Source organism: Monodelphis domestica, chromosome 1, assembly GCF_027887165.1.
Source record: "Monodelphis domestica isolate mMonDom1 chromosome 1, mMonDom1.pri, whole genome shotgun sequence".
In the NCBI taxonomy this organism is placed as follows: Eukaryota; Metazoa; Chordata; class Mammalia; order Didelphimorphia; family Didelphidae; genus Monodelphis; species Monodelphis domestica.
In genome coordinates this window covers 314,620,904-314,634,328 of record NC_077227.1, presented here as the reverse complement: position 1 = coordinate 314,634,328, position 13,425 = coordinate 314,620,904, and the positions used below count along the sequence as shown (strand labels likewise).

General features: G+C 36.8%; 1 protein-coding gene across 1 annotated transcript; it reads right to left on the bottom strand.

Annotated features, from left to right (window-relative positions):
• Positions 1-166: 166 nt before the first annotated feature.
• LEAP2 (liver enriched antimicrobial peptide 2) lies at positions 167-2,049 on the bottom strand. The gene is made up of 3 exons (XM_001372004.4): positions 1,900-2,049; positions 1,265-1,404; positions 167-405 (listed from the first exon to the last, which is right to left on the bottom strand). Exons 1-3 carry the CDS (start codon positions 1,954-1,956, stop codon positions 369-371), a joined length of 234 nt encoding a protein of 77 aa, XP_001372041.1. The 5' UTR covers positions 1,957-2,049; the 3' UTR covers positions 167-368.
• Between the last annotated feature and the right edge of the window lie 11,376 nt (positions 2,050-13,425).

Sequence of the window (13,425 nt, the reverse complement as noted above, 5' to 3'; positions counted from 1 at the left end):
ACTAAACAGTTTTTCCAGCCTATTATAATTTTAAAAAGAGATTTTTTTTTATATCCCATATCCCCAAAGTTTGAATTCCAGGTTTGTTTCATTATCAAGAAAATTTTTTTAATTTAATTTTTCCAAATTTAAGCAATAAAATATATATAAAAATACAGACTCTTAATTTCTAAAGTTTAAATGTCTTTATCCACATGCCCATTCTCGAAGAATGGAAGGGGTCTAAGTTAAGGTATGAATCTACCTTTAAATATTAAATAGTAAAACAGCCTCATGGATATTTTCAGTAAGATATACAGCTAATAACCAATATTCCATAGAACGGAGCATTGTTGGATGTAGCTGCTTTCTTATCTTCGGTAAATATATTATTCTTGGGTCACATTGAGCAAACAGCGTCTTTTCCTGAGTGAATGAAAAGATATATCATAAGTCACAAAGCTCTTTATAGACATAGATTATATATGTATATACATACATAAATAAAAACCTTCTTGTCTTGCCTAATTTTGTAATATCATAAGGTAGAGAAAGGGGAATTTGTCTTTCTAAAAGGCCCTGATCACCTGGATTTATTATCAAACAGAGAAAAAGGAAGTCCTGAGTCCCTGGACCTTTCTTAAGGTCTACCATCAACCCAGACTACAGTCCCAATTTTATACCAGTCAGGAAGCACCAAAGATGTGTATATTTATGCTCCCGTTTTCCTTGTTATCCCACAATCTAGATTAGTCTCTCCAGATCATTCTTGTGACTGAAAACCTTGATCTCCTGAGCCCGACTGGCATTCTTTTCCAACTTTTTCTACTTCTGGTATCTAGATGGCATGGTGGCTAGAATGTGGGACCTGTAGTCCTGAAGACCTTAGTTCAGATTTGGCCTCAGGCACCTACTCTCTGTGTAACCCCTTCTGTTTGCCTTAGTTTGCTCCTGTGTGAAATGGGAATATTACCACCTACCAGTCAAATCAGATAATAGTAAAATGCTTACAGCAGTGCCTGGCATATACTAGGTGCTGTATAAATACTAGCATTTATTGTATATATATTACTTCCTCTCTGGTCTGTGTGTTTGTCTCTGTCTCTGTCTCTATCTGTCTCTGTCTCTCTCTGTCTCTCTCTGTCTCTCTCTCTCTCTCTCTCTCTCTGTCTGTCTGTCTGTCTCTCTCTCTCTCTCTCTCTCTCTCTCTCTCTCTCTCTCTCTCTCTCTCTCTCTCACACACACACACACACACACACACACACACACACAGAATTGTAGGTACCTGCATAGTCTTGTGATGCACTCAGAGTCATCACGACAGGATGCCCCTATGGGCCTAAGGGAGACACCTCTCCAGAAGGGAGTCATCCTTCTTAGTCTTCTCTGGACTGATCTCTGTTGAGGCAAGGGAGATGAAACCACCTACGGAGGAGAGTGGAACATTTTCATTATAGATACCTTTTATGTAGTGCACCCAGCTTTCTTTACAGCCCTGTGAGATTAGAACATGAATTAAGGAAAGCCTTTGTTTATAAAGCCCACCTAGGGGCAACTAGATAGTGCAGTGGATAGAGTGCCAGGTTGGGAGTCGAGAAGACTCATGTTTCCAAGTTCAAATCTGGTCTGGGATGCTTCCTAGTCATTTAACCCTCTTTGTCAATGTTTCCTCATCTATCAGATGAACTGGATCAAGGAATGACAAACCACTCCAGTATCTTTGCCATAAAAAGCTCAACCTTAATGGAGAAATGCATCTCTGAAGAGGAAGGGAGTGAAGATAGAGCAGACAAATAATTTCAAAAGTGAAATAAATCCATCTTCCCTCAGAAGTCTTACAATCTGCCCACAAAATCTGAGTCATGTAGTATAGGCATATTTGCCTGCAGTGGTGGGTAATCTTTATCCCCTTATCCTTACCTGGCTCAGGAGCAGCAGGCACATGATGAACAGGGCTAAGAGCTTAAAATGCCCCATGGCAGTGTGTAGGGAGCTGGAGATCTGACTGCCAACACAGACCTCTTGCTTTTTATAGGATGAAGTCAGTCCAGTGATTAGTGGCTTCGTGTTCCATGGGGCAAAGTTTGGAGCAGAGATCGGGGAAAAATTTAATAAGTTAATGTCTACTAGTGCAATCTGCTCAAGGTCTGCCCCTTAGGCTAATTCTGTTTGCTGATTCCTCAGCTGACCTTTGAAATGGTTGTCACTGGCCTAGTTCGCATTTTACCCACTTTAAGAAAAAGCACATCTTCCTAAGCTTTCACTCTCTTTTTTTCCTCTCTTAAGATCCAAATCAAGCCATAGACATAAGGAACTTGACCGTGTTGCAATTTCAAAATAATTCACTGAAGTTGCTAACCAAAATGTCACATAATTAGCTTTTTAAAAAATAGAATTAATATTCACATTTCTGTCTGGGGAAGAACAATTTGTGGGGTGTGTGAAATAAGGTTTTGAAGTAGAGTTCTTTTGCTACCATTTGTTGTACATACATTTTCTAATATCTCAAATGCTGTTTTTCACAAAAAAAGTTTTGTTCCCTTTAAACAATTTTCATTCCCCTCAGTGGAGCCATCAATACATTAGCCATATCTATTTCTCATCTTTCTATTTATAATCCACTACCCCTTTATTCCATATTCTTTTTATAGGTATAGTTATTTTCTAAATTGCTTTGAGTGTTCATCTCTTGCTTTATCCAGTTCACACAGTAAAACTGTAAACATAATAATGTAAAGAAAATAATTGTATCCAGATATACCAAAAAACAAACAAACCATAGCATTCATCTTTGTCTTAAAACAGTAATAAATAGATCTTCCCTTAATATGAGCAATAATAACTAAAGTATTTTCAGTAAAATTAGAAGTAAATACAATCCCAATGGACTCATGATAAAAAAAAATGCCATCTGTGTCCAGAGAAAGAAAGAATGGAGCCTTAGTCCAGGCCAAAGTATACTTTATTTCACTTTTTTTTTCATTTTTGTTGAAGTTTTCTTCTACAAAATTACTAATATGAGAGAATGTGTTAAATTATGTCACATGCAAAATCTATATCAGATTGCTTACCATCTCAGGGAGGGAGGAGGGAGGAGAGATAATTTAGGATTCAAAAAATTTTTTTAAATTTGATTTTGGGGTAAATAAAATAAATGAAATATTTTAAAAGAATTATGGCTAAATAAGGATAATTATTAATTACTAAATAATGATAGTTAAGAATAATAAACATTTTATTATCAATATTATTATTGGTGCAGTGCTAGAATGCTAGAAATGTTACCTAACTAGCTACAGGACAAGAAAAAGAAATCTTAATGCCTGTCTTATGCATTGTCTTAGAGAATGTCAGATTTCAACCAAAATTAGATGAAATTTAGCAAAGTAAGTAGCAAGATATAAAATAAATTATTGACAAATGGTTCCACTTAGAATAACTGTACAGTGCATAAAATATTTGGGAGTCTTCCAAGACACAGGAATGATATAAAGACAACCATATAAACACTTTCCCAGAAATACCTGAATATTTTGGGAAGATATAAATTGGCTCATGGTAAATATGAGAATGACAGTACTCCTAAAATTACTTATTCAGGGTCATGCCATTCTAGCCAAACAAGTTGCTTTATGGAACTAGGGGAAAAAAAAGAATGAACCTGGAAGACTGAAAGTTTGAGTCTCAAACTTTTCTCAAAAGAATAATAGAGAAAAAAATGAGAAGGAAGAGAACCAGAAAGTGTCAGATATTAACTTTTTTTTATAAGAATCATCAAAACTATTTTCTATTGGTTAAAAAATAGACAAGATGAATATATGCAAAGCAAAAAACCTAGAAGAAAATAAAACAGCATAAATAACCCATAGGTTCTAACTACTAGGGTAAGGATTTACTAATTAATAACTGCTAGGAAAACTGGAATGCTCTATGGCAGAAATTAGGTCTCTAGAGCGAAGGTTCTTCACCATTTTTGTGGCATAAATCCCTTTTGTAGTTTGGTGAAATTCCTCAGAATAATGTTTTGCAATACACAGGATTACAAAGGTATCCAATTTATCCAATTTATCAATTTATCAAAATATTTGTTTAAAAAAAAAGTTAATGGGGCAGCTAGGTAGCACAGTGGATGGAGTACCAGAACTGAATCCAGGAGGACCTGGGTTCAAGTCAGGACTCAGACATTTTATAGCTGTGTGATCCTGGGCAAATCACTTAACTCCAATTGCCTAACCCTTGCCACTCTTCTTAGAATTAATAATGAGAAAATGAGTGTTTAAAAAATAAAAAGTTAAAGGACTTAGGTTAAGAACCTCTGCCTAGAGATGAAGAGTTTCACTAAGCTACAAATAGAGGTGTAGCTTAGATTTAAAAGGTCATATAAGAGAGAGGAAGAAGTACTTTTCATATTAAATTTTGAGTATGGGAAGACCTTTGCCAAATATGGATAAAGATCATCAGAAGAGGTAAAATATAAAATCTTCATTAAATAAAATTGAAAAAAGTTTTGCACAAACAAAAACAATGTAAATTTGGAAGGAATCTCCCCAGTTAGAAACAGTTGCAGGGGCAGCTTGGACGAGAGCCAGGAGACAGGAGGTCCTGGGTTTAAATCCAGCCTCAGACACTTCCTAGCTATTAACCCCAATTGCCTAGCCCTTACCACTCTTCTACCTTGGACTCAATACTTGATATTGATCTTTAAATGAAAAAGAAAAGTATTTTTTTTAATTAAAGTTTAATGGGTAAAGATATAGAAGGTACTGATTCTGATATGTAGAAGAGCCATTAACAGATTAATGGTCAGGGGGTATAGCCAGTCCTCAAAAGCAATCTGTGAGGAGAAAAAGATGCTTTAATTCACTAATAAAAAAGTAGTCAAACAATTTTGAGACTCGACATTATACATATCAGATTGGCAAGTAACAAAAAATGAAAATGTTGAAGAGATCGGAAGGATAAGTAACTAATGCAGAACTCTGAATTGAATTGTCTGGCCATTCTAGAAAACAGTTTGGAATTTTATCCCCAAAGTCACTAAATTATATATTCATTTTGCCCCAACAATACAGTTCTGAGCATCTATCCCAAACTGGACACTAAAAGAACAAAAAGGACACATGTACAAAAAAATCCATAACTTTTTTTTTTTTAAGCAAAACGAGTGTAATGAAACACCCATCAACCTGGGGAATGGCTAAACAAATCCTAGTCTGGGAATGTGATATAACACCATAAGAAATGGGGACGAGGACAGATTCAAGTAAATCTGCGAAGTATGTTTACACTGATGCAGAGTGAAATAACCAGACTAAGTTATACTAAAAATAAACAACTAAATTATAATGAAAAACAACTTTGAAAGACCTAAGAACCATGATCAATGCAATATCCAAAATATAAAAGACCAATGATAAAGCATGTTTCCTATCCATTAACAGAGAAGTGATGGAATAGAAGTGCAAAGTGAAACATCCATTTTCGGACATAATTTATGTGTAGCTTTTTGCTTGATTTTGTGCTTTTTTTTGCAACAAGTGAGAGTGTTTTTCCAAGTGGGGGAAGAGAAGGTTTGGTAATCAAGATGTGCCTCTTCCCCACCCCAATGGTTAAGAAAAATAAGTAATTATAATATCTGAGGAAAAATTACTATGTGGCCAACAATGTAGAGAACTAGACATTGTCTCCAATCCTGTTGGACTTTAAGAATTGTGCATCACAAATGTAGTAATTTTAGCTGTCTCCATAATCAAGGACATCAAAAACCTAAACAAAGTACAACTTGATGAACAGCAAAGAAAGCCAATCATTACTAAACTCTGAATCAGGTACTCACCCACCATTCCCTCCCCAAATCCCACCTTGCACCCAGTGGCAAGGCTGTTTAAGCAGCTGCTCTTGTTAACAAAACTCAACTCCACCCCATATCTTCCCATCCCAGCCCCAAGTGCAATGGTAGCATACCAGACCTGGGAGAAGGCTCCTAGCAACCATCTTGGGCCAGTTCTGTCTCCCTACAAGTTACTCTTGGCAGGACCAAGACTGGGGAACCATGAATCAGTATAGAAGGACTCAAAAAGTAAGCATTAGAGAAAAATAAGGAAACAATTACTAAAGATGTTGGGAGGAAGTAAACTGAGCATAAGCAAAAAAACCCAAAACAGAGAAGTTATAGCAAATATTGCCTGACAAAGAAAAAAATGAATCAACACCTGAAGAGGCAGAGGATACTGTGGTTTCCCATGACAGCATAGAACCATAGTTGGATATTCCTGAATTGTTTAAAAGAGAAAAGAATTGTGAAAACAATTTATGACCTACATAGAAATAATTAGAATAGAAAACCTTGAATCCATGATAGCAAGCCTTGAAAGAGAAACAAAAGAGAGGATAATGATTCAGAATGTAAATACAAAGAAATAAAGCACAAATCTGGAAGAGAAGCAAAAAGTAACATTGGAAGAAAGCATGATATCTACACAAGGAAAACCAATTTAGGATAGGATGCATTAAAAGAAGTTAAAAATTTTAGGGCAAAAAGTAAAAAAACCTGAACACAATTCCATAATGCAAGATATAATTGAAGAAAACTGCCCAGAACCTTAAAACACAGAAAACAAAGTATCACTTTGACCACCGTAAAAACAACAACAAAACACCCTATGCACCAAACTCCAAGACAATTGCACTAATCAATTATAAAGTGTACAAGCTACCAAAGAAAGACTTTTCAAATATAAAGGAAAGGAAATTTGAATAAAATAAGACTTATGCACTCACAAGAAACCTCAGGAAGGAATGAAATAATAGGTTCAAAAACCAAAGGAACTCTAGATGCAGCTCAAGTTGTCATACTCTACATATCTGAGCCAAGCTATGAATGAAAAGAAAATGGATATTCTGTAATAAAGAGCCATTTCAAACATTCCTAAAAGAACAGTAGACCTGAAGGAATTATTTTCTTCTCAAATACTCCAGAGAATGGATATCCACCACAGGGTAATACATCCAGTAATATGCCATTTCCCTCTTTATCCAAATCTTTGTAAAAATGCACAGAATCAAGCAAAAATCCTTGGTACACTCCTTCCAAATTAACGATCAAACCATTCAAAATTGCTCTTTTAATTTTTTTTCTTCAAAATTGTTCTTTAAGAGCAGTACTTAAATTTCAAAAACCCAAACCATTATTGCCTACCCCATGTTTCTCAAATATTTTCCCACAGGAATGACCTTGTCTTTGTCATACTTTACTAAAATCTAGGTAAACCATAGCTACAGAATTCCCTTGACATATTAGCTGAATAGCTTACTAAATGAGGAGTTAATTTGATATTATCAGCATTTCATAAAACTAGCTTTTCAAGATCACTGCTTCCTTTTCTAAAATGTTTTTTTTTGCCATCCCTTTAATAACACTTTCTGGAATTTGGCCAAGAACTGAAGTCAAATATGTTAGCATATAGTTTACAGACTTTATACTTTTCCTTTTTTTAACCGAGAAAACATTATTTAAAAATTTTTTCCAATCTTAGGGTATATTCTCCATTTGCATTTTCCTTAGTAATCACATTAATATATAGCTATTATTAGTATTATTAGCATATAGCTCATCTATCAGATGTCTTGAATTCATTGCAAGCAATTATACTTTCTAACTATCTTACTATCTTATTTATAGCTAAATAAATCTTTTTTTTTAACCCTTATCTTCTGTCTTGCAATACTATGTATTGGTTCCAAGGCAGAAGAGTGGTAAGGGCTACGCAATGGGGGTTAAGTGACTTGTCTAGGGTCACACAGTTAGAAGTGTCTGAGGCCAGATTTGAACCCAGGACCTCCCATCTCAGGGCCTGACTCAATCCACTGAGCCACCCAGCTGCCCGGCCTATAGCTAAATAAATTAAGTTTCAACTTCCTATTAGCTATTTTTGTTCTGTCCTTTCCAATCCAAAGATTATCTTCATTGGAAAAAAGAGAGAAGCAAATTAAAAAATGATTGTTTCCTTCCCTAGATTTTCAGTGACCATTCAATCCAACTCAAGCAGCAGCCCAGCTTTCTTTGCTGCTACCTATGTATTGCTACATACCAAAGGAAGAAGTCACATCTTTGCTGAGTCCACTTTAAGTTTCTATTATATAACCTTAATTAAAAAAACAAAAACCTCTTACCTTCCATCTTAGAATCAATATTATATATTGGTTTCAAGACAAAAGAGCACTAAAAGATAGGTAGTTGGGGTTTAGTGACCTTCCCAAGATCGCACATCTAAAAAATGTCTGAGACCAAATTTGAACCCAGGACCTGCCATCTCCAGGCCTGGCATTCTATCCACGGAGCCACCCAGCTGCCCCTTGTATTATATAACCTTAGTGGAGTCCTGTTATACCAATATTTCTGTGTTTCTGTGATTGACTCCCATTCCTCTTAGTATGTACAAAGATATTTTCTTATTGTTCATTTGTTTCCTTTGTGTCTGATTCTTTGTGATCCCAGTCTGAGTTTTCTTGGCATCTTTGCCAAGTACCTCTACTGGAGTGGTTTGCTATTTTCTTTTCCAGCACATTTTACAGATGAGTTAACAGAGGTGAACAGATTTATGTGACTTTTTCAGGGTCACAGCTAGTAAGGCTAAGGTTCCCTTTGAACTCGGGAAAACTTCAGGCTCAGTATCTATTCACCATGCCACCCAGCTGCCCTAAAGACACCTATACCAGCAGAGGCCCTCCCCAAATAACTTCACTGAAAAAGTTGAGAACAGATATCATAGGTTTTCTTAACTTATAAACCAGTCACTTCTCTGTTCTGGACTCCAAGGAAGGGATAGCTCTTCTATTTCTTTACTTGGGTCCTTGATTTTTCCCCAAGGGAACAAGTAAGGGCTTTAAGATCTCTAACTGAGGGGGCAGCTGGGTAGCTCAGTGGATTGAGAGCCAGGCCTGGAGATGGGAGGTCCTAGGTTCAAATCTGGCCTCAGCCACTTCCTGGCTGTGTGACCCTGGGCAAGTCACTTGACCCCCATTGCCTAGCCCTTACCACTCTTCTGCCTTGGATCCAATACACAGTATTGACTCCAAGATGGAAGGTAAGGGTTTAAAAAAAAAAAAAGATCTCTAACTGAGAACTCTGGGAGTTGTGATTGTAGAAGGACAGTGTTCCCTCCTATCCCTGAGACACAGGTTTTATTACAAATATTTGGGATTTGGGGGGTGGGGCAGAGTAGATGTCAGTTGTGCTGGAAGTATTTAAGCAGTTTAAAACGGAGCAGAAAGAGGGGGAATTGAGCCAAAAATGAAGAATGCCTTATATTTTTGTAGTTATTTTAACTGGAACTACTTTCTTGCTGAATTTTTTTCTTGGCAATATATAGAAATGCTAATGATTTGTGTGTTTGTGTAGTTTTATTTCCTCAAAATTTTGCTGAAGTTATTTCAATTAATTTTTTAATTGAGTCTCTAGGGCAATCATGGTGAACCTATGGTACTGATGCTAAATATGGCATGCAAAGTGAGCTCTGTGGGCATGCAGCTGCCCCTACCCCCACCCCCTGCCATAGTTCATTACTAGAAAAGTAGAAGGATTTGTGTGGAGCTTCTCCTTTCCCCTTCTCCACTGTGCCTATTTTTTCACATTCCCCGCCCCTCTGCCCAGCAGACCAATGGGAACTCACAGTGGGTAAGGTGGGTGGCTAACAGGCAGCAGAGCTGGAGGGGAGGAGAGCACTCAGACCACTGCCTTTCTCTACACTTGATGAGGACATTCCTTAACCACCCCTCTGCCCATCAGCCCAATGGGAATGTTTCCTCCCTCCCCTATGTGGGGGAAGGGGGGGGCAAGCATATCTGGCACTGGGAGGAGGCACAGCATATGGCCTCTGGGGGCACAGCACATGGTCTCGAAAAGGTTCGCCATCACTACTCTAAGGTCAGCAATCAGCCAAAAGGCCAAATCCAGCCTGATGAGCTAAGAATAATTTTTGTGTTTAAAAATTTTTTTAAACTATTTAAAATACAATTTTAAAAATTGGGTTGCCAATTGTACAAAAAACAATGAGACCAAGAGAGCTCTGGGCCTGAGTTGAAGTTTAGGCTCAGACTCTAATTATGTGACCTTGGGTCACTTAACTTCAGTTTGCCTTAATCCACTGCAGAAGGCAATGGCAATTAGTTTTGCCAAGAATTGGACACAATTGAACAATAAGTACAAAAATAGGTGATGGGCTACATTTGCTGATGTTGTCGCCCCACTCAAATCTGTCACCCATTCTTCTTTTTTTTAAATTTTAGGATTTAAAAAAATTTTATTTAGTCAATTTAGAACATTATTCTTTGGTTACAAGAATCACATTATTTCCCTCCCTCCCCTCCCCTCACTCTTCCCATAGCCGATGCTCAATTCCACTGGGTATTACATGTGTCCTTGATCAGAACCCATTTCCACGTTGTTGATATTTGCACTAGGATGTTCATTTAGAGTCTACATTCCCAAACATATCGCCCTCGACCCATGTAATCAAGCAGTTGTTTTTCTTCGGTGTTTTTACTCCTGCAGTGTTTCCTCTGAATGTGGATAGTGTTCTTTCTCATAAATCCCTGCAGATTGTTCAGGGACACTGCATTGCCACTAATGGAGAGTCCATTACATTCAATTGTACCACAGTGTACCAGTCTCTGTGTACAATGTTCTCCTGGCTCTGCTCCTTTCACTCTGCATCACTTCCTGGAGGTCGTCTAGTTCACATGGTATTGCTCAGTTCATTATTCCTTTGAGCACAATAGTATTCCATCACCATCAGATACTACAATTTGTTCAGCCATTCTCCAACTGAAGGGCATCCTCTCATTTTCCAATTTTTGGCCACCACAAAGAGCGCAGTTATGAATATTCTTGTACAAGTCTTTTTCCTTATTATCTCTTTGGGGTACAAACCCAGCAGTGCTATGGCTGGATCAAATCACCCTTTATTCTAGGATTCTATAAGTAAATCATTATATCATCTGCAAAAAGAACTAATTTTGGTTCCTCTTTGCTTATGTTTATGCCCTCCATTTTTTTCATGTCTTTTTTTAGTTGCTAGCATTTCTAGCACTATACTGAATAATAAGAATGATGATGACCATCCTTATTTTACCCTTGATCTTATTGAAAAGATCTTTAATCTCTATTAAAGGTAATGCTGATTCTTGGCTTTAGGTGTATATTAATTATCATATTGAGGAAAAATCTATTCCTATGCTTCTTTTTAAAACTCAACTTCTGTTTTAGAATTGATTGGCTCCAAGGCAAAAGAGAGGTAAGGCCTAGGCAACTGAAGTTATCTGACTTGCTCAGGGTCACACAAGTATCTGAGGCCAAATTTAACATGTCTCAGGCCTGGCTCTCTATCCACTGAGTCACCTAGCTGCCCCATTTTCTTTTGTTTTTCATTGGAATGGTTGTTGTAGCTTGTAAAAAAAGCTTATTTTTTAATATAATCAAGTGATTTTTGTTATTAATATGGTCAATTGTATTTATAGTTTTTCTAATATATAATCAGCTCTATACCACCTGTCATAGTGTATAAACTTTGTGATATATTGTGACAATCTCTTTGATGATATTTGCCTTAAACTTTTTGCATAAATTTTCATTAGAGATATTGATCTAATTTAGTTTTCTTCCTTTGTTTTGAATCTTTCCAGTCTAGGTATCATGAGCATATTTGTATTTAGAAGGAATCTGGTGAGACCCCTTCTTTTCCTACTTTTTCCAAGTAGTTTATGTATTACTGGAATAATTTTTTCTTAAATGTTTCAAAAAATTTGTAAAATCTTGTTGATACTGAAGGTTTTTTTTATCTTTTGGGAATTCATGTATGGCTTGTTCAATGTCTTTTTCTAAGATTAGATTAAAGCCTCTTTTTTGTTCTGTTCATTTGAACATTTCATAATATTTATCTATTTCATGCTGACATTTCAGTTTTATTGACATACCACTGGACAAAATAGTTTCTAGTTATTTCTTTGATTTCTTCTCTAGTGATTGTGAATTCATCTTTTCTACTTTTGATAATGGTAATTTTTAAAAATCAAATTAATGGCTTATTGCTTTTATTGGGTTTTTTAAAATAGCTCTCATTTTTGTTACCAAGTTAAATTTTATTTTTTTAACCTTGTTTTTGATATTCAGGCTTTTTATTTTGGTATTGAACTGGGAGTTTTAAATGCATTGGTTTTTTAGGTTTTTTTTAGTTGTATATCTAATTCATTGATCTCTTTTTTTCTTCCTTTTATTAATGAAGATTGGTAGAAATGTAAAATTTTCCTTAATAACTGCTTTGGCTACATTCCCCAGTTTGTGATATGTTGTCTCATCATTATCATTATCCTTAATGAAATTAATGATTGTTTCTATGATTTGTTCTTTGACCTTCCTGTTCTTTGGAACCTTGCTTGTTATTTGTCATTTTTCCTTTATTTTGTGAGTGTTGTTCTTTCCATTTTCATTGTTGTAGTTATTGTGGATATCATTTTCTTAGCTTTGTTTGTGTACCAGAGGAATTGGAGATAGTAGTAGTAGTAGTAGTCTCTCGGTAACCGAGGATGACTATTGTCTTTGTGTGTTTTTGTGCACAAAGACACTTGTGCATGAAGATTTAAGTGGAAAAGCCGATGCACAGAGACAGGCCCACTCTCTTGGCGTTGGAAGCCTGGGTCCAGTGGCACAAAAAGTCGTTACACCTGGAGACTTCCTCAGCTGCATTGGATGGCCGTGTTGTCTTTTGTGCTCCAACACGCCCTAAGCACTCCACAGTGCTTTGCTGCGTCGCCATCTCAGCCATTGAACCTTCTTATTAGTTTCTTCCATCTGTTCAGCTGAAGCAGTCTTCACATGCTGGGTGAGCAAAGCCCTAGTTCACCAGGGGTCAATGACCCAATGGCTACCCTCACAAGGTTTAGCCGGCCTGTCGAAGCCATTGCCCGGGGTGTGGCCACTGCCGCATGCTAGCAGCTACTAGGAGCCACAAGTGAGAGCTGGGTGTCAGTTGAGGGTCAGAGGCTGGAGAGCTGCCCTAGGAGGGCACGACAAGCTCTCCATACCAGAGATATTACTCCTCCCTGAGCACCCCATACACCCCGGAATTGGAGATAATCTCAGATGAAAAGCACTAAGATTAAAAAAAAAAAAGAAAAACACTAAGATTAAGTTGGCTTCAAGGAAGGCGAAGGAATTCAGGAGTGAAGCATTAGGAACCAGATTTCCAAAGATGAGAGTCAGAGGAAATTCTCAGATTTGAAAGATTTTTTTTCCTAGAAGCAGCAAGGAAGCCAGTGTTACTGGGGGAGTATGTTATTAGAAGATCTGAAAGGTAGGAAGCTGACATTACGAAGGGCTTTAATAATATTAATATCTAACATTTAGGTGGTGTCTTATTAAGTGCCAGGCACTGTACAATTATTCTCTCC

Bases quoted from the DNA above. Each gene is read 5' to 3' on its own strand.
- LEAP2 (XM_001372004.4), bottom strand. From the start codon at position 1,956: ATGGGGCATTTTAAGCTCTTAGCCCTGTTCATCATGTGCCTGCTGCTC. The intron at 1,405-1,899 runs GTAAGGATAAGG...TCTCCTCCGTAG, and splicing joins GCCTGCTGCTCCTGAGCCAG to GTGGTTTCATCTCCCTTGCC. The intron at 406-1,264 runs GTACCTACAATT...TCATTCACTCAG, and splicing joins TGCATCACAAGACTATGCAG to GAAAAGACGCTGTTTGCTCA.